We start from the raw sequence: 25224 nt of genomic DNA on the forward strand, positions 1-25224 counted from the left end.
CGCTGTAGGGCACAGCGGGTCCCCAGGGCAGCGCTGGGTCCCCCGTGTGCTGACTGCCGGGTGCTTTATGAGGCCCCGCTCGCCCTTTGCCCTGGCGCGGCCGAGATAAGGGATGGGATCCACCGCCTTGGGCCCAGAGTAAACACGGGCTGCTGGCTCCCGCCGGCTCCGCGCTGCCCTGCTCCTCCCGCTGCTGCCAAGCCGTGGTGGCCCTTTGTCTCTGCCAGCAGGGACGCACAGTGGCGGGTGGCAAAGGACACCGCACACGCTGCTGCCTGGCGGGAGTCATTTATTCACTCGTCCCATCACCGGCTTCGAGCCGGCCGCTCCGAGTGCCCCGGTGCTGGTACTGGGGCCACCGGGTTTATCATTAACCGGGTGGCACGTGGCGGCACCGGGGCCACGCTGGGGTCACAGCCCCGCAAAGGGCTCTGCCTCCAGCCCCGGGCGGCCCAGCAGCTCCCGCCCAGCGCCCGGCAGCTCCGGCCCTGGCTCCACTGTCCAGGTGGCCAGGAGGTCGCTGAAGTCGGGGGTGCCGGTGTGGAGCAGCCCGGCGGGGCCCGGCTCTTTCCAGAAGGAGGGCGGCAGCTTCCTGCGGTGCATGGGGGTGATGTGGCCGTACTTCCTCTCCAGCCGCTGGCTCTTGCCGCCGGGCAGGCAGCGGTGCACGCCGTACTCGAAGAGCTCGGCCAGCGGGCCCAGCCTGTGCACGGCCCCCGCGCTGCCCCGCGGGGCCTCGGGCACGGCCGGGGCGCTCGGGGCCGAGCCGCAGTCCCCGGGCACCGGGCGGCTCCCGGCCGCCTCCTCCCGGCCCCGCCGCCCGAAGTAGCGCTGGATGTCGCAGCTGATGAGCTCCGAAAACTTGAGGAGACGCAGAGTGGTCTCGGCAGTGCTGGAGACACCGGCCAGCTCCGGCCGCACGCTCTCCTCCACCGCTTCCACGTCCTCCTCCTCTTCTTCTTCCTCCTCTTCTTCTTCCTCCTCCTCCTCCTCCTCCTCGGAGAGGTCGGGGAAGTCGGGCTCAGGGTGCGTGGGCAGCAGGAGGCCGTGCGGGAAGGGCGAGGGCAGCCGCAGCTCGGCCAGGGGCTGGATGACACCCGCGGCCATGCCAGCGCTCGGAGGCACCCCCGGGAGTCACCCTGCGGCAGGGACAGCGGGGTCAGGGTGACACAGCCTGGCACCAGCCCTGACACACCGCCCAGGGGACCGTGCTGTGCCACACCATGGCCAAGGTGGGGCCACAGGGACAGCGGGGTCAGGGTGACACAGCCTGGCACCAACCCTGGCCCAGCAGCCCTGGGAGCCCAGCAGCCCGTGCTGTGCCACACCATGGTCAAGGTGGGGCCACAGGGCAGCAGGGATGTCCCCCACAAATAACGGGGTGTGGGATGTACCCACCAAGCTGTGGGAAAGAGGGCAGTGGGGGTATTCCCCCTGGGACAGCCCCACTCAGCCCTGGGACAGCAGGCAGCAGGGGTGTCCCCACCAAAACATGGGATATGGGGCAATGGAAGCATAACCCTGAGTCGTGGGATATGGAGTAGCAGAGATGGCATCCCTCTACAAGCAACAGGACATGGGACAGTGAGGATAGTCTAACTGAACCCTGGGACATCAAGCAACAGAGATGTCCCCACCAAACCATGGGGTGTGGGACAGTGGGGATGTCCCTAAGTCATGGGGCAGCAAGGATGTTTGCACTGACCTGTGGGACATGGATGTCCACACTAAGTCATGGGATGCAGGGCAGTGGGGATGTGGGGCAGAGGGATGCTCCCCTTCACCCTGGGGCTGTGGATGGAGGTGAATGGGGGCTCAGCACCCACCCTGCAGCTCAGGGCCCCAGAGCCCCATGCCCTGCCCACACAATGGCCCCTTGGCTTTCCTGGTGACAGAGTCCTGTCTCAGGCCCCTTGCTGCCTGCTCAGCTGGCAGAGGGTCCCTGTCATTTCCCTCAGCTCACCCAGGGGGATGGTGGGTGCTGCCATTCGTGGTGGGGTTACCCCACACCATCCTGCACCCCTCTTGGGCTCACAAACTCTGAGTGAGTGGGAAACTGGCCATGCTTCTGCAGATGGTCCATCTGTCCCACCCTTCTGCCCTTTTCCCTCCCTGGCCCTGTGCATTGTCTTGGTGCCTGTGAGCTCCGTGGGACAGTCCCCAGCCCTCTCTTTCCTGCCCAGGTTTTTGTGGAAAGGGCCAACCTGAGCCTGGTGCAGCGTCCCTGCCTCCCTGCCTCCCTGCCCTGCCCTGCCCTGCCCTGGCCTGGTGGGCTCTGACCACAGCTGGGTTTAGCAGAGCTGGATGTGGCCCCTTTGCAGCTCGTGCTACCTGTGCTGAAGGGTCCCCAGCCCTGCCTTGCTGCACGACACCCCAGGCCATGCTGAGAGGGTCTCAAGGCAGGACCAAAGCCTGAAATCCTGGGGAGCCAGACCTGCCCCTGCCACACCAAGCACGGTGCCGGGACCTGCACCCAGCCTAAGATCGTCCTTGCCATCTCTGCGTGTCCCTCTTTGTGCCGTCCCCACCCCGGTACCCCCGGTGCTGCCCCGGGCTGGGCTGTGGGGGCTCAGCCTCACCTCCGGGCTGCGGGGAGGGGGCAGCAGGGCCACCCCAGCCTGTCCTGCCGCCACCCTCGGCCGGAGGAACCCGCGGGACCGGAGGGCATCGCCCGGAGCGGCTCCGCACTCACCTTGGCGCTGCCGCCCGGCCATGCATAGGCTCCCGCGCCGCTCCCCCTGCCCGGCCCTCCACCTGGGCCTGAAGTATTTATAGCGGAGCAGCGAGCTGACGGCTGGCAAATATTTGGTAGCCGTATTGTAATAGTAGACTCGGTAAACAGAGCTGGGGTTTGCTTTAGCGCCCAGCAACGGGAGAGCGGCGCGGGGAGGGACGCGGGGACGGAAGGCAGGGCTCACCTTAATGGTTCACTCGCCAGGGGATTTTCAAGTGTTGTCCCTGTAAATTCACCTATTAAATCGGCAGCCCCAGCTGCCAAACTGCCCGCACACTTGTGCCGAGGGCTCTTATCTCCCTGCTGATTGGAGGTGAAATCAAGCTTTGTCAAATAGGCGTAAAATTAAATTTCATGCTATTTTGACTCCTGGAGTAGGGATCTTCTGAAGAACATACTGCGTATCGAGCCGTGCCTCTGCAAACAGGGGCTGCCACTGCAGTGGGCAAAGCTTTTTCTGGGGTACCTCCCAGTGCTGCAGCACCCCCGTGCAGGTTCAGGGCACTCATCTCCAGCCTTGTGCCCTTTTGAGATGGATGTTGGGCTCCCTGACCAGCCCTGGGAGGGGTTTTGGAACCTGTGGATGCAAAGGTGGGCATGCCATGTGGAGAGTGTCTGGGCCAGTCCCCTGGCAGGGACAGAGCTGGGTGACAGCATTTTCACCCCACAGTATGGCCCGTGGCTCCCCTGTGAGGACAGTGACAATGGCACTCAGCCAGCTCACGGACAGGCTGTGCCAAAGGTGCCATTTCTGCCCTGGCAGCAGGATGTGCCAGCAGGGTCATCTGGGGCAGCACAGAACAGGGCCAGGGGACACAGATGGCTGGGGATGCAGGGTGACCAGGACACAGGATGGCCAGAGGACATGGGACAGCCTGAAGGGATGGCAGGGGCCTGGCACAGCACCAGACCCTGTCACAGGTGTTGGGGACACTCAGGGAGTGGGACACCGGCCACTGGGCTTGGGGACAGCCACAGCCCTGCTCCAGAGCTGCCGTGCTCTCCTGTTTTTGGGGTGACCACAGCTCCTGGTCTCTCCCTCGGAGCCTCCCTGCCCTGAGCACCGTGTTCTGAGGTGTCTGCAGTGCTGAGAGGGGTCCCCAGCTCCTGGCAGGGTGCAGAGCCCTGGCGAGAGGAGTGTCCCCGCCTGGGCAGGGCTGTCACCCACCCGCTCCCCGGGCCCTGGGGCTCCCTGCGGGGGCAGGGCTGGGAACCGGCTCCGCAGAGCTCCCTCTCCTCTCTCCAAACACTCCCAGCGGCGGAGCGGGGCGTGAGCAGCGGCCACCCGGGCCCTGCTGGGCAAACACGGCGGATGGGAGCTGATTAACCACGGGCACCCTTCGCTCTGCTCCCTGACGTCAGCCATTGTCACCCACCCGCCCGGCACGGCTCGGCACTGGCACGGCTTGGCATGGCTACCGACAGCCACCCTGATCCCCGGGGAAAGGCAGCTCCCTCTGCTGTCCCCAGGCACCTCTGCCCCAGGCAGTGCAGGAGATGGGGAGAGCTCCCACAGGGTCAGTCCGGCCGGAGGAAAGGGCTGCGCTGACCCTTTGGGCAGCTGGGGAGGGTCTGGCCATGCTGGCGAACAGGTCCAGGTGTGGGACAAGGTGTGGGGAGCCCGTGACTTGGCTGCTGGCTCACAGAGCTGGGAGCGATGAGGTGTCTGTCCTTCGTGGGGAGGAATCACGCACTTAAGGAACACTCGGGGCTCAGCAGGACTGCTCCAAGGGCGGGCAGTGGGGAGAGACAACTCCACTGCTCCTGCAGCAGCCGTGGGCATGTGGCTTTGCACCCCTTGGAGTGCCCAGGGTGGCCATCCCTGCTCCAAACTTTGCCCGGGCCGGGCATGAGGAGCTCCTGTCCCACAGTGCAGGGGTCTCCTGCCTGCAGAGCCCCCCGCAGACCCCGCTCTGACCCTGCTCAGCCGGGATGCCGCACCGGGGCGGGCCGGCGGCAAAGCCCTGCCCGGGGCTGGCTCACGCTGCCGTTCCCTGAAAGCCAGCAGAGCTTCAAAGCTGGGGGAAAAACAGGCATGGCTGTGGCAAATCCTGCACCGGGGCTCCGGCTCTAACCCTCGCTGCCTTTGGAGCTTTGTGCCGGTAAAGAGATGGGTGGCATTTCTTCGGTACGGGGAGGGAGCATCCAGAGAGCAGCCGGCGCCGGGAGCTCAAGGTGAAGAGACAAGAGGTAAAACTCACGGGAGTGGTGCGAGCTGGAGCTCATAGAGCCAGGAAGGGAACGCAGCTCACGGCAGAGCTTCGCAACGGCCCAAGCTCCTGCAAAACCACGGCCCCGTGCTCCCGCCAGCAGCTGGGGGAGCAGCCACGGACCGCGCAGTGCTGCCCTGTCCTGTCCATTCTCACCGGGCTGTGCCCGTGGCCAGAGGGGTTCGTCCGTGCGCCCACCGTGCCTCGTGGTGCTTCCGCCTGCCCCGGCCACGTATCACCCCCACCCCAGCAGGGGCTTTCCCTGCCCCGCATTCCCCTCCCCGCATTCCCCACGGTGGCCCCGAGCTGCCGCAGCGCGGTGGGGACGGCAGCCAGCGCAGCCCGGCCCTGCTCCGGGCGGGCACCAGCCTGTCCCCGGGGCGCCACTGCAGCCTGGCCACCGTGCCCACGGCCGGCTAGTCCCGGGGCGGCTGCCACAGCGGTGCTGAGATCCGGCCCCACCGCGGCGGGGCCGGGACCGGTACCGGGATGGGGCTGCCCCCGCCCGACCCCGCCCCTTCGACATGACCACGCCCATCGACCCGACCCCGCCCCTCTGCCATCACCGCCCTCTGTCAGACCACGCCCCCCCAATCAGACCACGCCCCTCTGACAGCATAGCTTCCTCTCTCAGGCCACGCCCACCAGACACGCCCCTCGGACTCCGCCCCCTGGCGGACTACCCTTCCCGTCATGCAGCGCGGCGCAGGGCGGGGCCGCTTCCGCTCAGCGCTCGCCGCGCGTCGCCGCTACTGAGGCCGCTGAGCCGCCGCCGCCCCAGGCCCCTGTACCGGTCTCGGTCGGAGCCGCCGCCTCCGGACCGGCCTCGCCATGTCGGCCCAGGCACAGATGCGGGCCCTGCTGGACCAGCTCATGGGCACGGCCCGGGACGGTGAGTAGGGGCGGGCGGGGCCTGCAGGAAACGCCGCGGCCTGGCGGCCGCCTCACCGCGCGAGGCCCAGCCCGGCCCGGCCCGGCCCGGCCCGGCTCGGCTCGGCCCGGCTCGGCTGCTGCCGCCGCTCCGGACCTGCGGCGCGATCCACCCCCGCCCTCCCGGCTCCGGCCTCGGGGCGGCGGAGCGGGCTGGGCCTGTCCGCGCCCGGCCGGCGGTGATCCCGCCGTGCCCCCGGCCCCACAGAGCGCCCGACGCCGCCCCGCCGCCCCGGGCCCCGCTGCCGCGGACAGGCATGGGGCCGGCTCGGTGCCCCACGTCCGGAGGCGCGTAGGTAGGTGTGCCCGCAGCGCCGGGTGCTGTCCGGGACGAGAAATGTGACAGCCCGTGCAAAATACGGTCCCGCTGCGGTTTGTGTCTCCCTTCTGCGACTCGCTGGGTACTTAAATTCCCTTTGGCACGTTAACAGGGCTGTCCAGGCACTTTGCACTTTGTTTCGTAAGTGAATAAGTGCTTTTCTTTCTCTGTGTATTGAGTTGCTATTGAATTGCTTCCCATATTTTTATTTCATACAAACTGAACAATTGTGGCCCCTCTATTTTATTTATAAAGGTTCAGTGTATCTTTGCCTGCCTACATCAATCTGCAAGGGAGTTGCAGAAAAGCCTCATGTTCATCGAGCCGTGAGTCACAACCAATTTTTAAAGCTGTTATAACAAAAAAAAAAGTGTTTGCTTTTTTTCACAAGTAACTTTAAAAGTGTAGCTTAGAAAGAAAAAAAAATTAAAAAAAATTTCAGTAGACACGACATTATTCCTGGATGCTTGTGAATCCTAAACTATATTCATACTTTAGTATTACACATACCTGTGTCATATGCACAGATGAGCTTTAAAATTGTCACATACCATTACCACTTTGCCTTTACTTTTATGTATCATTCCCCTGACTTCCTTACTGCAGGTGTGGGCAAGAAAGCTTTTCCTTTAAAACTTTTCAACAATGGGCATAAAATTCTGCAGCTGAGGTCTTGAAGAATGCAGATGGGTATAGTATGTGTTGGAGCTCGCAGTGTGTATTGACTAACTTTGTTTCTTTTTTTATTATTTATTTTTTGCTTTTCTGATATTGTCTCGTTTAAGTGGCTCCTGAGTGTAAAATGTCCTCTGAGGGTGGGCTGGGGGTGGGCAGCACGTGGTGTGTTCTAGGCCAGGACCTGCCAGCTCCTTCCTTGCAGGGCCTTGGAGAGCACACCCTGCATAGCTGGGTTCCAAACAAACGGACTGATGATGGCTCAATTATCACCTGAGCAAAGAGCAGTTGCCTGTAAATTTTGCCCAGCACAGCCCTGTTTTGTGATCTGATAGCGTGGGGTTTGGTATCTCCTGCCCCTTCTTCACACTAAGAGAAAGAAAGGGTGGAAAAAAATAAACAGGTTTTGGCTGGGAGCCAGCCTGTCTGTCTCCTTTTTTCCTCTGGCTGTGCTGCTTCTTTATGTGGATGACAGGCCTTGGACATTGCTTGGCTCGCCAGCACTGTGTTTAACATGGTGTCCTGGATGAATAAATGCTAAAATAGTGTTTGTTGCCAATTATAAATGTTCCAGAATATCCTGTTACCCTCTAAGCTTTTTTTTTTTGGAGTAATTTTGGGGAGCAGGAGCACCAAATATTTTAATCTGCATATTGAGGTGAAATGTTCATGCTGATGCCTGTGTTCTCTTGGTGTTCTAATGTCTCCTTATTTAAACCAACATGAATTTCAGGAGATGAAACCAGACAAAGGGTGAAGTTTACAGACGATCGTGTGTGCAAGAGCCACCTTCTGGATTGCTGTCCCCACGATATCCTGGCTGGAACAGTAAGTGTGTCCTCTGGAATGAGGAGTTCTGTTGAGGAGGATGTTGGCACAACTCTTGTCTGTGCAGGGTGGGTGACTTCTAGGAGAGATCAGGCTTTCTGTGCTCTGGGGGCAGTCACAATCCTAATGCCACTTCCTGTGACCTGTGTATGGAACTGTTCTCACTTCTCAAAAAAAAAACCAAACTAACAAAAAACCAAACCAGGAGCTCTCAGAGTTCACCTGAAATGCTTTTTCTTTCACAATCCTGTGGGAAATTGCAAAATTATTTCTGTTTTAGCAGTTTGAGGTAGTCACAGCTTGCAACTTACCCTGTGGTGGTCCCAAGGCTGTAGCTGGGCTGCTGCCCTGGTTCACTGCTGCATCTTCAGGTTAGCAGGTGTCTGCTGCACAAATCCTTGGAGATTTTCAGTCTCCTCTCCCCAGCCCCGATGGAAGAGCAGCTTTTCTATTGTTACTGTGATGATGGTGGCAGGTCACATCTCTGGCTGAGTGTTGGTTGTTTGAGCTGCTTGGTGTTTGTGTCACTCTGCCTGACTGGTTTCAAACAGTTGTCTCAGCTCCTTTGCAGTTCCCTCTGTGGGAACAGAGCTGGCCAGTGTTCAAAGGTTTGGCTCACGTGCTGCCTCTGAGAGCCGAAGGTGATGTGGGCTTTTAGCAGTGAGCTCTTGTGAAGGAAGTGTTCATTTGAGGCTCCCAGATGAAAGCTGCAGCCTGACTTTGGAAAGAAAACTGTGTCTTTTGTCACCATCACTGTGCAGCAGTCACAGGCTGGAGGTGAATATGGATGTTTGAAATCCATCTTTGCTGTTTGTATGAAATACTGTGGCAATTCAGTGTCTGTCCTCTTAAACCAGATTGTTGGGAGATGCTGTGGTTGTTTATAGCCCTTCCTGCTGCTCCTGAGGGAGCTGGCTGGACACAGTGGCTCTCCAGCAAAGGGAGGGCTGGTGCTGCTGCCCCTGCTTGTGTCACCCCCATAGCAGCAGTGTGGCAGCACTGGTAGAAGGAGCTCTAGCAAAAGCTGCCTCTGCTCTGAGCACTCAGACTTTAGCTTCTCAGTGTCTGCCTTTGCAGAATAAGATTGGAAAAGCTGAATACCAAGCTCTGTACCTCTGTTTTTTAAAATTCATTTGAAGCTCAGATGTGTTTTGCAGTGATTACTCCATCAGCCTCCATCTGACTTCACCTCCATTTCAGAATTTTAAACTTCCATCCTTTGTAGAGATCACTGTGGTCAGGGTATGTTTTTTGACATTAAATTCTACAACAGTTTCTTGGGACCCAAAGGGTGTTTTGAAGATGAAGGCTGCCTTCTGCCTCTTCTGGCAGGTTTTCAGCAAGGGGGTAAATGGTGAGTTGAAGGGCTAGTTCAGCATAAGTGATGTGTGTGAGCTGGTGCCAAAGCATGCAGGAAGTCTGAAGTGTTTCAGGTGGGTCCTGAGTCTCCTGGGGCAGAGAAGCACCTTGAGGAATTTGTTTCTTCTGCTTTTGTTGTTACTTGTCTTGATTGAGTTGTCCTTTCCCTCTCACTGTGGAGTTTGTGCTCAGAAATTGCCGGAGCATTCAGAAAGACTGCTCCTGCACAAGTGATCTGTGGCTCGCTCACATGATTGTGTGGTGGCCTGGCAGTGGGCGTGGAGCTCTGCACCTCTCTCAGCAGGTTACTGGGGGCCAGAGCAAGTGTTTGTGCTGCAGATCTGTGTTGAAGGAACATGTGATGTCCAGAACAGGAAGAGCATTTCAGCTGTCACTGCTGCCAGTACAGAGTGAAACTTAGCTGGAATATGCAGCTCCCTCGTGATCTCAGGCAGCTTCACTGGCAGCTCACAGTGCTCTGCTAGGGAAGAGCTCTATGGGTGAATCTGTCTCAGCTGGGTGGGGTATAATCCATCTCTGGGTGTATTACTGCAGAAATCAGGACCTTTTGGAAACTTCCAACAGATGCTCCAAGCCTTCTGGTGCTTGCTGTGTTGTGCCCTCCCCTAAGGCATTGTTGCTGCTGCATCCTTCATGTGTGCAGATACTCCTTAGTGGGAAGCTGATTGAAGGCAGCAGGAAGCTGATCCCTTGGGGAGCTGTGCTCAGTGAAATGTGATGGAGTCCCACTCACTGACCTTCAGGTGCAGAGTAAGAAAAGGAGTCCAGACTGCAAGCAAAGCTCTGGAATATTCCTGAGAGCTGTAGGAGGCCTGTTGATGTTTGCTTTGTTTAGGTGCACGAGTGCTCCTGATTGTAAGAGTTGTCATTTTAAGTTGGTTTGTTCCTGTGATTATTCTCTTTTTGGCTTTAGAAACCTGTCTAAACTTGCCACTAAATAACCTACAGTGGTTCTCTTTGGTCTCTGTGGGTAAGGAGGAACATTCTGGGAGAGCAGAATTTAGTGAGGGTTTAGTGAGCCCATGGGCTGTTACCTTGTCATCCACATCCTCTGTGGTGAGTGCTGAGTTCTCTCTGCAGCTCATGGTGAGTGTATTTCTGTCAGTGAAAGTATTGCAGCACATTGAGAGATGGCATCAGCTGGCAATTGTCCTGAATCTCAGCTCCACTAAGAGGTGGACAGATGAGCCTCAAAGCTGCCCAGACTGAACATACCTTGGAAATTACATCCAGGGAATTAATTGTGTACCCTGCTGGGGAATATGAGTTGAAATCTGTAGATTCTAGAAATGTTTTTTGTGGGTTGAGAGGGAGAGTCTGTGCTTTCCTTTTTCACTTGGATGAAACTCTCCATCTCTGATCACTGTTAAAGCAATTTTGTGGAAATTTCATTTTGTGGTGAGTTACCAGTTCCGTGGAGATCATAGGAGATACCTCAGCATGTGGATTTCTCAGCAGATGTGAGCAGGACTAATTATCAGTGACATCTAAATGTCATCAATCTTCGTGTGTATGTGGAGTGAAATCTTTGCTCAGGCTCTGCCTGTCTCGCATACCTGTGTTATAATTTAATCACATACCTGTGTTATAATTTATAATCACTAATTATCAGTGACATCTAAATGTCTTCAATCTTCGTGTGTATGTGGAGTGAAGTCTTTGCTCAGGCTCTGCCTGTCTCACATACCTGTGTTATGACCCAGCCAGTGTTGAGTGGAGCAGGTTGTGGTCTCTGTAGAAAGGGTGAGTGTTCTAGGACAGCCTTCCTTGGCATGAGGGGAGGCTTTGAGGCAGGAGGGCTGGTGGTCCTACCCCGAGTGAGCAATACCTGTGGAATTATCCTTGCACTTGAACATCTCAAAGGATGTGGAGGTAGATTTGAGGTTCATAAGCTAGGGAGAACTGAATATTCTTCCCTGAGGAAGGTTGAGGGATTTGTTAACAAGCAGGGAGAGGAATAGGGAGCTTCAGAACAAGCGTTGTTGGCTGTTCTAAAGTGGTGAGAGCCCCTTCTCTGAAGTGGGGTTATTGGCTCAGCTTGCAGGAAGAGCTCAGATAAGAATATTTATAATGTCTGACAATCACAGCCAATACCATTATTTTCTCCCTATCTTGGAAAGTGATCTCAGTAGCATGACCAGAAGAATGAAAGATGTGTCACATCACAGAAAGTTATTTTTGTGGTAAAATAACAGGAACTCTCTAGCATTCTTTGAAGTGGCTTGCCTGAAGTTGAACATGATCAAGCTCTAAAAGTACCAAAGTGCTTTTTTTGCAGGCATTACATTTCTATCATTAGAGAGCTCAGCAGGAGTATTCTGGATGCAGTGTCTGTTTCTGTGGCCTGCTGCCTCTGGCTTCCTGCTTCTGGTAAATCCGCGCAAAATGAGGAAGGCTAAATAGTGGCAAGTCATCTGGATTTTTTCATTTTCCAGAAGAGAAAATCCAGTAATAGGCACCTGCTGAAAACCTGAGCATAAACTGGTAGAGTTTGCTTTAGTTGCTTTGCTTCATTCTAAACACTGCTGTGTTGAGTGCATTGTTTCATGTGAGCATCCCCAGCTTTAGTTTGTGATTTTCCACAGGGATTCAGTTTTATCCTAGCTCAGCTTTCTCTGCAGTTCACTGAGCTGACACCTGTTGTGCATTTTGAGGTTTGGGCTCCTGGGGACTGGTGGTGACAGTGAGAGAAGAGGGTGGTGAGTTGGGGTGTTCCTTCATGCAATGACATGTACCCTGCCATTCCTACAGTGGCTCACAATTAGGGCTTTTATTATTTTGGCTTTCAAAATGTCATTTTCTACTTTAGGAGTAAGAGGAAGGTTCTTTGTTACAAATTGATAATGCTGAAATGCAGCTTCCATGTCTTGAGAGCATAATTGACTGGGGTTCATGTGGCTGCTAACTGTTAGGTGGGAGAAAAAATAACAAATTCCAATAGTGGAGTGCAGTGGGAGGGAAGGGCAGCTTTCTGGGAAGGGAGATGCTCTTAAGTCTCTCATTAAATGGGTCTGTGTGTTGGACTTTGCTTTGCTGGGCAGGTTTTCAAATTCCAGGCTGCAGCTGGATATGGGAAGGGTCTGGCTGTGGAATTAACACTGTCTGTTGTTGCTGAGTGTGGGGTTGTGCATTGCTGCTGGCTGTAGCCCTTAATCCTTTTAAGTCCTTTTGTTGTTGATAGGGAGCATTCTGTGTGTATCCTACAATTTGGTATGCCTTGTGTTACTGGGGCTCATCCTAACACAGATGTGCATTTCCAGAGGAGCTTTCAACAGGGTGCAGGTATGTTTTCCTGGGCTGTGGCTCCAGGATAGGAGGCATTTGCTGTTGGTGCCTGTTGAAGGGGACCCATCTCCCTCCCAGCCATTTCTGAGGCTGTCTTGGGACTTAAAGCAGGAGTAAGACTGGACTTAAAGCATTTGGGCTGTTTTAATGTTGCCAGAACATCTACAAAACAAGTTCTGGCAAGCATGTGGTTCTTCTGGCTGGTTCTGGTACCAAGAGGTTAAGAGAAAGCTGCTTTTCTGAAAATACTTTATTTTGATACGATGCAGTTGGCAAGAGACATCTTCTGCTTGTTGCTGTAATGAAGGGTTCTTATGTAGGTTCTCCTTTTTCTTCTAACAGAGAATGGACCTGGGAGAATGTACAAAGATCCATGACTTGGCTCTGAGAGCAGATTATGAGATTGCAAGTAAAGAGAGAGACCTGTTTTTTGAGCTGGATGTAAGTATGGAGAAATTTTAGTTACTTCTGGGGAAACTGCTTCTTGAATTTACTGGGCTGAAAAGTAGAACTCAGTGGCCATTTCAGCTCATCATGCTGCTTGATGTGCTACCTGTCCAGAATGTGCAGCCCCTCCCTGAATGTCAGCCTGACTGCTGACTGGAGAATGCAGAATTAATTATGGCCTTTGCCACCCCATTAGCCCAGCGAGCTGGGAGGCTCCTGGCATTCCTTGGATCCCACAGCTGCTGCTCTGTACCACGTTCTTGTAACCTGCTGCCCTGTCCCAGAAAGAGATTTAACATTAAAAATGTTCTGCTCAGTAACTTTTGTCAGATTTAGCTTTCATTTAATCTTTCTGTGGTGGAACAGATCAAGGGGAAGCACAATTCTGTCTTTCCCTTTCACGTTATTCTAGTGCTTTTGTCTTTGTGCCTGGTGCTCCTGCATAGGAAGGAAGTTCCAGTGCAAAGCAATGTTGATGTGTCAGAATAAAGGAACTGGGTCAGGTTTACAGAGCAAGGGTCAAATGTAACTTGTTCTGCAAAGTGTCATTTGGTTTTTTCTCAAAGCATCTGTTCTTGAGGTTGTTTGTGCATTATACAGGATTGCAGCTGTTGGCTGTCAAAGCTACATCTGGCACAGAGAGCAGCTTCATTCATAATTCTTTGTCTGATCATGCAGGCCATGGATCACCTGGAATCCTTCATTGCAGAGTGTGACAGGAGAACAGAGCTGGCCAAGAAACGCCTGGCTGAGACACAGGAAGAGATCAGTGCTGAAGTGTCTGCAAAGGTATTGGCCTCTCACTGAACATTGGTTCTGAAAGTCTCACTGGGAGCCCTGGGGCTCTGTTTCTCTGACACCAGTGATACTGGGGAATAAGGCTCCACGAGGATTTGGGGATTCCAGTCATCCTCCCCAAATGGCTGCTCTGGCCATTCTGGAGACAAAGAGCACCACGGACTCTAAAAGAGATTGCTTTAGCATGGAAATAAAGCATATTGATTTCTTCCCCATGCTATGAAATGTTACCATAATAATTTAGAATAGTAAATCCATCATCCTGTTATTTTTCTTTCATTTAACAAGTGCTCATGGAGTTTCCTTTTTGGAAACTCACCTAATTGGGCCAATACAAGACATTTCTGAAGCTGATTTTGTGGCCTCTATGCTGACCTGTCAGCCAGAAATGACTGGCAGATCATGATCTCTCCACATGTCTGTGACTACGTTGACATTGGTCCACCAGTCCCTTTTGTTGGGGACTTTTGAGGATTCATGGTCATCTTCCAACAACAGATTTCATTGCACAGTATTTCTTTAAAAAAATGAAAAGTTGGCCTGCAATTTTTATCACATTTTTGTCTTACTAAAAACTACCTATTCTCTTCAGGCAGAGAAAGTCCATGAGCTGAATGAAGATATTGGAAAACTCCTAGCTAAAGCAGAACAGCTGGGAGCTGAAGGAAATGTTGATGAGTCTCAGAAGATCCTGATGGAAGTGGAGAAAGTCCGGGCGAAAAAGAAAGAGGCAGAGGTAGTGTTGGTTCTCCTGTGAGTTGTCACAGGAGCCTGGGCCAGGTTGGGTGGTTTCTGCCTCTGTTCCTGTGTGCCAGCACCTCCTTTTCAGTTCCAGCCATGTGCCAGCAAACAGGTGGCAGTGTGGTGTGGTCGATGAAAAGATTTTTAGAAACTTTTAGTGCAGGGAGCTGGCTGGGGTGGGGAAGGCTTCATCCTCTGAAATATTTGGTCACCTTGCAGGGATAGAGTTTGGGTTAGCTGTGCCCACAAAGCATTTGTGTGGCACCTCCTTTGTGTGAGGGTGGGTTTTGATTCTTCAAAGCAATTCTTTGCAGGGGTTTCCCTGGAGGGTTGTGTCTATGTAAGGGTTCCCTGACATTTGTGTGGGTTTTCTTGCCTCCCTGTAGGAAGAATACCGAAATTCAATGCCTGCCTCCAGTTTCCAGCAGCAGAAGCTGCGTGTGTGTGAAGTCTGTTCAGCATATCTGGGTCTCCATGACAACGACCGGCGTCTTGCTGACCACTTTGGAGGCAAATTACACTTGGGTTTCATTCAGATTCGTGAGAAACTGGATCAGCTGAGGGTAATCCTCTCTGTTTTAAACCACCTCTTTGTAGTTCTGAAGACCTTGAACACTTCTATTAAATTAATACAGAATTCTTTGCAGAGGGCTTGTAAAAGCTCAGAAATTTCCGACTGCAGAATCCCTAAAGCATCAAACAGAGCTTTGTTTAGCCTTGTCTTGGGTTCTCTTCTTTCTTTTCTGGGTAACTAAATGTGTTGCCTCAGAATCAGTCACTGCTATAATTTATTCCTTGGAGCTTTGGTACAGTCATTTTCATTAACATGACAGAAATTTGTTACTCTGGGTACTTTTTTGACTTTGAATCTTCTTAGTGCAATGTTTGAACTGAAGTTTCACATGGTTCTGTCAGTGAGAAGATCTTGACTAGCTGAAGCCATTAGGAGTTTGCTGAAATTATTCATAATGGGTTGTGGTATTGGCCTTGCTTGCACACAGAGACCTTTAGCTGAGTCAGAGTTGTGATTCCTGTGCCTCACTCACAGTGGATTGAGGTCAGTGCCTCAACTGAGAAAAATGAGAACCTCGACAGAGGTCTTAACTCAGCACATAAAATGCAGTGCAATGGTTCTTTGTCTTGCTATTGGAATGGTCTTCCTGCAGATCTGACCTGTTACTGTATGGCTGTAAATAATGGCTGTTACTGCAGGGCTGAAATATGATGTGGATTTATTTTTTTTCCCCCTAGAAAACAGTGGCAGAAAAGCAAGAGAAGAGAAACCAGGATCGTTTGAGACGGAGAGAGGAGAGAGAACGAGAGGAGAGGATGGGCAGACGGTGAGTGGGACCTGGGAACTGGCCTGTGAAGTTTAGAAATATCAGATTCCTTGTACATGAGCACTGCAGGAGTTCAGCATCTGCTTCTGGAGTGGCTGTTGGATGTGCTCCAGATGCTGTGTGAGCATCCTGGGGTTCAGTTAAAGATTAAAGCAATGCACAAGTCCTCTACTCCTCCATCTTAGGGTGATTGTACATGTATTTTGACCTCCATTGTGTGTCTGAAAGGTGGGAGTTCCCTGTAGTCTTCAGGCTTATATTGGTCTAGTCCCGTCTTAGGGAATCTGAATCTGGATACAATGCCCTCATCCAGAGCACCTGAGTGGGAAAGTTTAGGATAAGTGAGGACTAGGCTTTCTCAAAAGGCAGAAATTCCCTGGACAGCCCTCCTCACTGCTTTGGGATTTGGAGGTGACAACAGGCTGGTGTCTATGTGCCAAACAGTGGACTGCATGTAACTTTCCTACAATAAGTGAGGTGTTTTGGCAAGCATTTCCTAAGGAAGCTGAGGGATCCCAAGGAGTGGCTGCTTCTGGTGCTTGTAGCTATGTGTGTCACCTTCTGCTCAGATGTCTGTAATTCCTGAGCAGTGGGAGGGGCTGGAACATTGGTTTTCTCAGGACAAGCTCTTCTGCATCTTGCCAGCTGAACTGGACAAACAATTTGTACTTAAACTGAAGTGGCATCTTGTGTTTAAACAGCTCAGTTAGGCAGCCTGGTGTGGGGAGGGTGGTTATTTGCTGGGCTCAGGCAGAGGAAGTGGCTGGGTAGGAATGCTGTTCTGATTGTCACAGCATCTCCCTGCTTGTTTACCTTGTGTGTTTCTCCTCGTGTACTTCTTGCATCAAAAAGACCCCAACCTTGCTGCCTTTGCAGAGCTATTTTTGAAACTCAGAGTCAGCTGAAGAGTGACTTTGTCTGAGGAACATGAGATTTATAACTGCAGTGTACTCTAAGATGGTGCTGGCTCTGGCTATACATTGCTGGAATTGCTGACAAATACCAACATGGTCATTTTTGTGTATTATGAAGATGGGAGCCCCAAACTGTTACTCATTATCCATATAATTTTATACATGTTATGCATAACTCCAGTTAGGGTGTTTAATGTGGGTTTTCCCTGGGGATTTCCTGGTGTGTTTTGAAGGAGCAGGTCATGCTACAGCTTTCTGTGGAACTGCAGCACTTCATGGACAGCCTCACAACTTTCTGTTACCCATGCAACTGTAATGGAGTTGAGTTTGGGAGCTGCAGGATCTGGCAGTAGCTTTTGAGTGCAGGAGTTAATCAGAAGGGGCTGCTGTTGCTGCTGTTGTGGTCAGGGATGTGGAAGTGAAATAGGAAGTGTCTTCTCATGCAGCTGCTTCAAGGCAGACCCACAGCAGGACCCTGCCTAACATGGGCTCAGTTTGTCTCCATGGTGCCTCTTCTTCCTGGAGGTCATTTCTCTGTAAAAGTTGCTCAGCAGATTTGTTCAGGAAGAACCCTCTGGATCTCTTTGTTGATCTTCTCAAAATGCTGGTTTTCTTCCTCCTGTGGTGTGGCTGTGCTTTTGTTTTAGTGGTTTTTAAAACAAAAAACCTCAAGCCCTCAATTCTTGAGAGCTAAAGAGCCTCTAGTGTTCACAGGTAGTCCATATGTGGATGCATCTGATGAGGGGGTTTGAAAGCTGCTTTTGAATGTTTATTTAAGGCTTAAAATAGGAAAGCTTTAAGAACTGCATGGAGCTGGCCTAAGTTCTTGCTGTTACCATATGTGACAGTACTTAGAGACTGTGGCCTTTGCTCTGGCTCTGTGCAGAGGCACCTGTGTGCTCCACAGGAAAACTGGTTATGAAGGAGTCAGGAGTGCCCTACAGAAGAGGTCAAATCAATTGCCTCTCCAAAATGAGAACTTGACCTGAGGGAGGACAGTGGCTCTCCCAGTGGACACTGAGTGTCAGAACTGAGGTTAGAGTCCAGAATTCTTGGTCACTTATCAGCTGGGAGCTGTGCACACCATGCTCACAGAGGCATTTTTCCATCAAAACCAAATTGGTGATGTCTACCACCTTCCAGCCAGCCTGTCTTACCCAGAGTTTGGTACTTTAAGGAACCACAGGAAAAATGTTTCCTTCAGAACTCTTCTTGTCAGCTCCTATACAGCACCTTCATGGTGTTACTTCAGTAGGAGGAAGAGTATGGCTTGACTTGGGGAGTCTGTGACTGACAGGCACTGTGGCATCCCTGCAAACCTGTGCATTCCCTTGTCAAACCCTGCCTCTCAATTAATCAGTTAATTAATTTGTCAATAAGCTGTGATTCCACATAGGAATGAATGAACTGGATTCCACCCTAGTGCTAATAAACACAAGTCCTGTGTGATATTCCTGGTGGCTGATTACCCAGTAATCTCTTGAGACTGGAATTCTGTGGAGAGGTGGCATGCTGGGAGTGCAGACCTCAGTGTTTGCTTCCACAGTACACCAGCAAACAAGGGGAGGTGCCACATGGATTTCCTTTGTGTTAAGCTGGACGAAAGACAGGTTATGAAACTCAGCAGAAAGTCTCTGTGATACAGGGACAAAAAAAAAAAAAAGAGGAAAAAATAAATAAAATAGACTTGCTCAGTCCTCTTGCTCCTATGGAGAACAGTCTTCTCTGTCTCCTGCAATGATTCAGGCTAGTAAGGACAATGCTGTTTTGTTGGATATTTCCTGAATCCTGAAGTTTGGTTCTAGGGAGTGATTATCAGATGTTTTTTGTGCATGCCCCTGCTTGGATGATAGGCATGGAAGGGCAGCCAGGCTTTTCAGGGGATGTGGAAGGGCTTTTGTGGATGTGTGCATTGGTGGTTCAGAATAAAGTGATCAGGAGGAAAAAGAACAGTAAGAACTTGGAGTAATTACAACCACCAAAAAAATCCAGCTGCCTGCCAGGTATCTGCAGGAGGTCCTGCTGCTCTGTCAGGTTCTGTTACATGGGAATGGAGGTGTGTGGTTACTGCCTTCCTCTCCAGGTTCATCAGCTTCTTCAGCTGCTCATGTGTGTTGCCACAGTGCATGTTTCATTTGCAGACTCCCAAGTTCAGCTCCACTTTGTTTACACTCCTTACCTGAATTCCCTTCTAAATTTGGGGGCTTTTTAAACTTTCTACCATGACTGAACAATCCCATTTCACTAAAGAAATGTCAGTGCACATACATTTTCTTAATCTTGACTTATCCAGGCATGGTTTTAAATTATGTTATTAAAACAGATGCTTCTCTGTTGCTTCTTAAATTCTTGTCTGTGTGTAACTTTCATGTCAGGGTGCCAGAACAACTCTGTGGGGTATAAATGGAACTTACTGTGTGTGAGTCTGTGTGCAGTGGGGAGCAGTTACAGGAGTGAGACTCTTAAGTCACTAAACAGGGAGAGGAGCCACTTCTTAATTAAAGCAAAACAAGACTGTTCAGACAGTGTGTGATGTTCAGCTGGCTCTGAAATGTGGCCACAGAGGAAGAGGGAGGGTGCAGCTTCCATGTGCAGAGGTATTTTAAGTGGTGCTGAGTAATGGTGCTGCTGAAGTTGAAAGAATTCTGCTGCTGTTATTTACAAACTGTCAGGAGCTAATGCTGACAGCAGTAAGCTCAGAGTGCCACACATGAGCTCTGAAGCTCGTGGAATGTGAGAAAGAAGAGCAAGGCCTGGATCATTCTTCTCAAGTGCTTTCTAAGGATTCTCAGTTTATCTCTGTCACTTGTCAGTAATAGTTCTTCCCTTGTGGCTGTCCCCCCTTTTTTTTCCTAGTTATCTTTCCCGAAAAGGAAAAAAATACTGATGCAAATTTCCTTCTTATGTTTGGTTAACAAATACAAGGAGTGAGAAAAGGCTGGTTTTTTTTAATTAAAAAAAAAAAAACCAAAACAGCCTTTAGCATGCAACTTCCTCAAAGGAACCAAAATCAGAAAAGTGGCAGGTGTCTTTCTGATTGGAGAGTGGCACTTCTTGAAAATGTTAGAGTTGATCCAGCTGGTGTTAGACTGCAGGGAGTAAAGAGTATGTAACAAATATGCACCTGGAGAAAATTAGTTGGAAAGGTTCATTGGGGTGCTTTATTAATAGTATCTGATTTCTAGACTTTTCTGTAGTGACAGGAAGCTCAGTGTGCAGAAATTAATGTTTTCCTTTTTTTTGACAAATTCTTGATCCTAAAATTGAAGCTAACTAAAAATGTTTTATTTGCAAGCTTTTTTTTTTTTTTTTTTTAAAGTAATATATCACTTGAGGTATTGATTATTCCTGTGAAGAGCTGCCAGGGTGGATGAATTTTCCTCCTTAAAACCCACTGGCTGTATCATAACTTCTCTCACTTAACTCTCCTCTCCTTTCTAGGTCTGGATCAAGAAATAGAGATCGTCGAAGGTGAGTGCCCAGTTCTGCACTTCTCCCAAATGCCTCTTTGTGTTTCTCTCTAGCTGCTGAGGTTTTTCCTGGGTCTCACCAGTAGAGTTCACTCAGTGCCTCAGTGTCAGGTTTGCTGCTCCCTAGTGCTGCTCAGTTGGGGTGGCTCATGGGGCTGTAGAGCAGGTGCTGAGTAGCCTGGCCAGGATGGGCTCTGTGTGCTCCAGTGTGAGCCCATGGATGTCCCCAAGGCTTCTTTCCATAAATACTGATATACTTCCATGATTCTAATGTCTGAAGTATCTGTTTTAAATATATAATACCTCAGATGTGAAAATAGATTTGAGATTAAAGAGAGAGATTTGAGATTAAAACCCCCACATCTCTGGGAAGAGCTTGCCTTAATGCTATGGCAACATTCTCTGTGATAATGGACCTGGAGATTTTCCTGCCTACTGCTTTGGCATCTTTCTTATTTTGAGAGGAGGGTGAAATAAATCTGCTTCTAAAGTGCAGGAATTTCACAAGGAAGATTCTCTTAGAGTTATGGTAGTATCACAGGCCATTTCCTTTGGGCTCTCTTCTACTTACACCGGCCTCACTTGTGAGCAATGCAGCGTTGTAAGCTCTGCTCTGGCCCTTGCCACATGCTTACAATAACGGCGGGAGCTTTTTCTATAAGCTTTCCAACAAACTGAATAACCCACTGGCATTCTGTGGGTAGCACAAGGCCCAGGAGGAGGCAGCTGCCCACTGTGTGGGTGTGGGCAGGGATGTGGGGAGCAGGGGCTGGACTATGATGATGCTTTGGGTATTTGTTACTCAGGAGAGGCTGAGAGGCCCTGAGGGCGCAGGCGTGAGGCAGCTGAGGGGGCGCAGGCGTGAGGCAGCTGAGGGGGCGCAGGCGTGAGGCAGCTGAGGGGGCGCAGGCGTGAGGCAGCTGAGGGGGCGCAGGCGTGAGGCAGCTGAGGGGGCGCAGGCGTGAGGCAGCTGAGGGGGCGCAGGCGTGAGGCAGCTGAGGGGGCGCAGAGGTGAGGCAGCTGAGGGGGCGCAGAGGTGAGGCAGCTGAGGGGGCGCAGAGGTGAGGCCGCAGAGGGCGCAGGTGTGAGGTACTGAGGGCACAGAGGTGAGGCCGCAGAGGGCGCAGGTGTGAGGTACTGAGGGCACAGAGGTGAGGCACTGAGCCCATGTGTGTTCTCTGCAGATCGCGCTCCCGGGAGCGGAGGCGGAGACGCTCCAGATCAGCCTCCCGGGAGCGGCGGAAGTCGCGCTCGCGCTCCCGGGACCGACACCGGCGCCACCGGAGCCGCTCCCGCAGCCACAGCAGAGGGCACCGCCGGGGCTCCAGAGACAGGAGCTCAAAACACAAGTAAGTGTTCCCCAGTGGAGTGCTTCTGAAAGGGGAGTCCTTGGCTCACAGTGCTCTCCCTGGCCCGTAGAGCGAGCAGGAGCATGGCAGGGTTCTCCAGAGTAGCCGTGCTGGCCTGTGCCAGCTCCTGGGCCAAAGCAGGATTCTCCAGGGGTCTCAGCTGTACAGCAAGATGCCAGCTGAGAGGAGAGTCTAGGAGATAGAACAGGTTCCCTGGTTTGCAGTGCTGAGGCCTTGAGATGCTCCTTGGATGGGAAGCAGCATGAAGCCTCCGTGAGCTAACTGGGCCTGCGGAAGCCAAGTGCCTGAGAGGCAGTTTGGATATTTTCTGCTTCCCAGATTCCTTCTCTCAGTGCTGGCATTGGGAAGGAGTCTATGATTTGAGATCTGAGGGGAGTCTTCTGTTCGAAGGCTGCTTGAGAGAGACAGAATTCTTTAGGAATCAGCACTTTTTCCTCCTGAAAAAGAAGTACAGGAGGAGTATACCATTCTTCTGTCTCTGAGGAGAAGCACTATAGTCCAAAGAAGGGCTTAAAGTCTTTCTGTAATTCAGCAAAACAGCCTCTGTGTTGGAGGAAGGATGAGGCAAGTGTGTGTAGGGTATTAGAAAAGTTGACTGGAATCATTGTGTTCCCTTACAACCCTTCTAAGCCCAGGAACAAGTCTGCCTCCAGGTGCTTGCTTAGGTTAGACCTGCATTTTCTTAAAGCCTCCTGGTTAACAGGGGAGTGCTTTAGCACTGTCACCTGATAAGCCACCAGCACTCAAGTACAATTCTAGAAACAAACCTATTGTTGTGTGTCTTGTGTCAGTTTAGCTAAGGGGTAAGAACAGCTTTTCTTTTAAAGACACCTGGTGAAGGGGAGGGAAATAATGGTCTGAAAAATAAGTCTTGTTAATAATTGAGGGGGGGTGTAAATACTGTTGATTCTCCAATGGCTGAGATACTAAAGTGCTTTTTTAAATCTGTCTTGAACATGAAAAATAAAGAAAAGAAGTTTGGACAATTAGGAAGTGAGGAAGATCCTGTAATAACTATTACTAAAGAGCAGGTAAGGGATTACTTCGGAACCCCTGAACACATCCAAACCAGCCCATTGAGACTGCAGGGGGATTGGCCAGCTCACACACCTGCACAAAATTGCTGAGAGCTGGGGACAGGCCAGATCAGTCTAAGAAAACATGACAAAAACAAGAGAACAAACAGCAAAACCCTGTTTCCTGAAAGAGAGTTAATGAACTCTGCCCTCAGGTTCTGCTGGGCTGAGGTCTCACTTGCTGAAAGAGAGTGTCACAGGATGTGGAGAGCTCAGGGTAGGAGGTGTGCAGGCAGCAGGAATTGTTGTGGAAAAGGTAGAGAGTTAATGTCATCTGACAGCCTGATGTTAAATGACACAGTTTAATGAAAATGAAATGGCTGCTGGGTTTTGATGTATCAATTTTGCAGTATTTTCAAGCCTTAAAACCAACAAGAATGAAAGTGAAACCTTTAAGGTACCTTCTGTTGTGACTGTAAAAAAAACCCTGTGTACTGAGCCTTGAAGTAAAATGTGGGAGCCTCTGCTGAGCTCCCTCAGGGTCAGCTCCTTTTGAATCCTGCTATTCCCTAAGCTGGCAGGAGTCACACAAGGAACAGCCTTTCAGGTTAGACCTAATGTGAAGCCTCCTGTTTAATTCTGCGTGGGCTGACACAGGGAAGCGCTGCTGAAAATCTGGGGCTGTGAAAAGATGTGCTGTGGGCTGGGAATATAAATCTGTACCTTCCTGACTTTGAACCCAGGATGCTGCCAAAGCCAGCATTTGTCAGGATGCAAAGTGAGAAGCCCAGGGCTGAGCCAGCAAAGAATCCAGTTGGTATTTAAAGCAGTTGAGCAGAAAGCCAGTAGCTTAGGGCATAATGAAAAACTGCTCTGGAAGCCATGAAATGAGCTGAGTCGGAGACAAGGAAGAAGAGATTGTAGGCACTTCAGGATGGCCCAGAAAATTAATAAGGGGCACAGGGAAGACCTGAGAGAGAGCCCCTGTGGCAACAGCTTGGAAGGATCACTCAGAGGAAGGAGGAACAAAGGCTGTGCAGTGCATGGAAACCTCGCAGAGGGCCCAGAGCTGCTCTCATGGGGGACCTGCTCCCCCTGGCACAGCAGCTAGGCACGTTCCTGTAGGGAACCTGCATCCCACAGCCCTGCCAGGGAAAGAAAGGTGCTGCTTGGTGGGTATCTGACAGTGTTTAGTTGTGAAGCTGATAGCAATGGTTTACTTTGTACTGCAGATCTTCTAGAGATCGATCTTCAAGAGAAAAGTCCCGAGACAGAGAGAGGAAAGAGAAGAGCTCTTCTGAGAGGAGGCACGAGAGCACAAATGGCAAATCTCGTTCCAAGAGGTCAGAAGAGAGAGAAGCTGGCGAGATCTGAACTCAAACGATCTGTGTTGCACTGTAAATAGTCTGATAAACATTCTACACAAAGCCTAAATTTCCCATTTATATTTACTGAATACAACTCATCTTTTGTAGTTTGGGATTTTTATTGTTTGGCAGATAGCTGTGAGTTTGTAGAGACACAAGAGTTACGTACTGTTTAACAGGATTTTGTTTTAGTAGGAATAAATAAATCTGGATGGATGGTTTTCAGTCCAGGCCAGCGTGGACACCCCGTGTTTGTCCTGACTCAGTGGTCAGGGCCACGCTGTGCCTGGAGCCCTGAGCTGCCCTGACCTTTGTAACGCTTCAGCCCTTTCCAAAAAACCCTCCTGACCCTCTGTGAGCACACCAGTACCACTGGTTCTCAATTATATTTTTTCCTTCTGTTTATATATGTTAAAAAAAAAAAAAATCAGATTTCTTTTTTTTCTTCCTTTTAGTACTTAGCCATCTCATTTTTTTGTCTCCAGCACTTGAAAGTTGCCTCACTTGCCCAGCTAAGGCAAAAAAGATGAAATTTGGCCCTGATCTATTCTGAAAGCTGTTTGTCATTGAGGATGACCAGATGAGCTGAACCATGTTCCTAAGCTGGGCTCAAGTCTGGTTTTAGTACCTTTACAGTTCAGATAGCTGAGTTGGTGTGAGCAAAGCAGTGGAAACCTGGCTGCTTTCCTCTCTAGAGAGGCACAGCCACAGCTCCTCTGCCTCTTTACTGTGCTCTCTGCAGTCAGAGCTTCCCGCGGGGCTTTCTGACCTGCAGCCCAAAGCGTTGCTGTGTTCCAAGGCCAGTCAGGCAGACTGTGCTGAGGTGACCGGGGCTGGAGCCCGTGTCCCTCCCGGGAGAGCGGCACCGGCCGTGTCCCCTCGGCGTGGGAGCTGCTGCCGTTGTCACTCGCTAATTGTACCTCGGCTCTTGTTCCCCACGAGGGGCTGTGCCAGCCCCAGCCGCGACCCCGGGCTCGGCATTTTGTGGGATCGGTGCTAGCGCAGCCGCTGTCACCCGCCGAGGCAGGAGCCGGGCAGCTGCTCGTTAGCGCGGTTAATTACCGCCGGTAATTGCCGTTCCCAGGGCCGGGCTCCGGCCCGCGCTCCCCCCTCCCTCCATTCTCTGCCTCCCCCCGAACGCGGCTCCGGTTCCGCCGCGGTGCTGCCCCGGTGTCGGTCCCTAGTGCATGCCCCCCTTCCCTGTCCGTTTTTACGATGAATTCCGCGGTTTCACGTGTTGTTTTTGTAACCTCCGTGTGGGGCGCGGGGGGCGGCGGGCGCGCGCTCGGGGTGCCTGTACGTGCCCGTGCTGTTCTCCCGCGGTCTGAGCGCATTAAAGATCTGTGTTTGTGGCTCCCGCTGCTGCCCGGACTCGTTCTTTGCGGGCTCTCCGCCCGCGC

The 25224-nt window shown here is 51.7% G+C and overlaps 2 protein-coding genes across 4 annotated transcripts; one reads left to right on the top strand and one right to left on the bottom strand.

Annotated features, from left to right (window-relative positions):
• Positions 1 to 411: 411 nt before the first annotated feature.
• On the bottom strand, positions 412 to 2718 carry PERCC1 (proline and glutamate rich with coiled coil 1). The gene is made up of 2 exons (XM_066561247.1): positions 2693 to 2718; positions 412 to 1139 (listed from the first exon to the last, which is right to left on the bottom strand). Exon 2 carries the CDS (start codon positions 1105 to 1107, stop codon positions 412 to 414), a length of 696 nt encoding a protein of 231 aa, XP_066417344.1. The 5' UTR covers positions 1108 to 1139; positions 2693 to 2718.
• A 2964-nt stretch (positions 2719 to 5682) lies between these two features.
• Positions 5683 to 25179, top strand: LUC7L (LUC7 like). Of its 3 annotated transcripts, XM_066560691.1 has the most exons (11): positions 5683 to 5836; positions 7602 to 7696; positions 12704 to 12802; positions 13487 to 13597; positions 14199 to 14342; positions 14734 to 14910; positions 15599 to 15687; positions 20043 to 20072; positions 21256 to 21420; positions 22411 to 22472; positions 23690 to 23891. In XM_066560691.1, exons 1-10 carry the CDS (start codon positions 5776 to 5778, stop codon positions 22436 to 22438), a joined length of 999 nt encoding a protein of 332 aa, XP_066416788.1. In that variant the 5' UTR covers positions 5683 to 5775; the 3' UTR covers positions 22439 to 22472; positions 23690 to 23891. The 3 variants fall into 3 exon arrangements, with proteins under 3 accessions (XP_066416788.1, XP_066416787.1, XP_066416789.1); XM_066560690.1 differs by lacking the exon at positions 22411 to 22472 and having other exon boundaries at positions 23690 to 25179; XM_066560692.1 differs by lacking the exon at positions 22411 to 22472 and having other exon boundaries at positions 5738 to 5836; positions 6449 to 7696; positions 23690 to 25179.
• Positions 25180 to 25224: the final 45 nt, after the last annotated feature.

This window comes from Molothrus aeneus, chromosome 16, assembly GCF_037042795.1.
Source record: "Molothrus aeneus isolate 106 chromosome 16, BPBGC_Maene_1.0, whole genome shotgun sequence".
Taxonomy (NCBI): Eukaryota; Metazoa; Chordata; class Aves; order Passeriformes; family Icteridae; genus Molothrus; species Molothrus aeneus.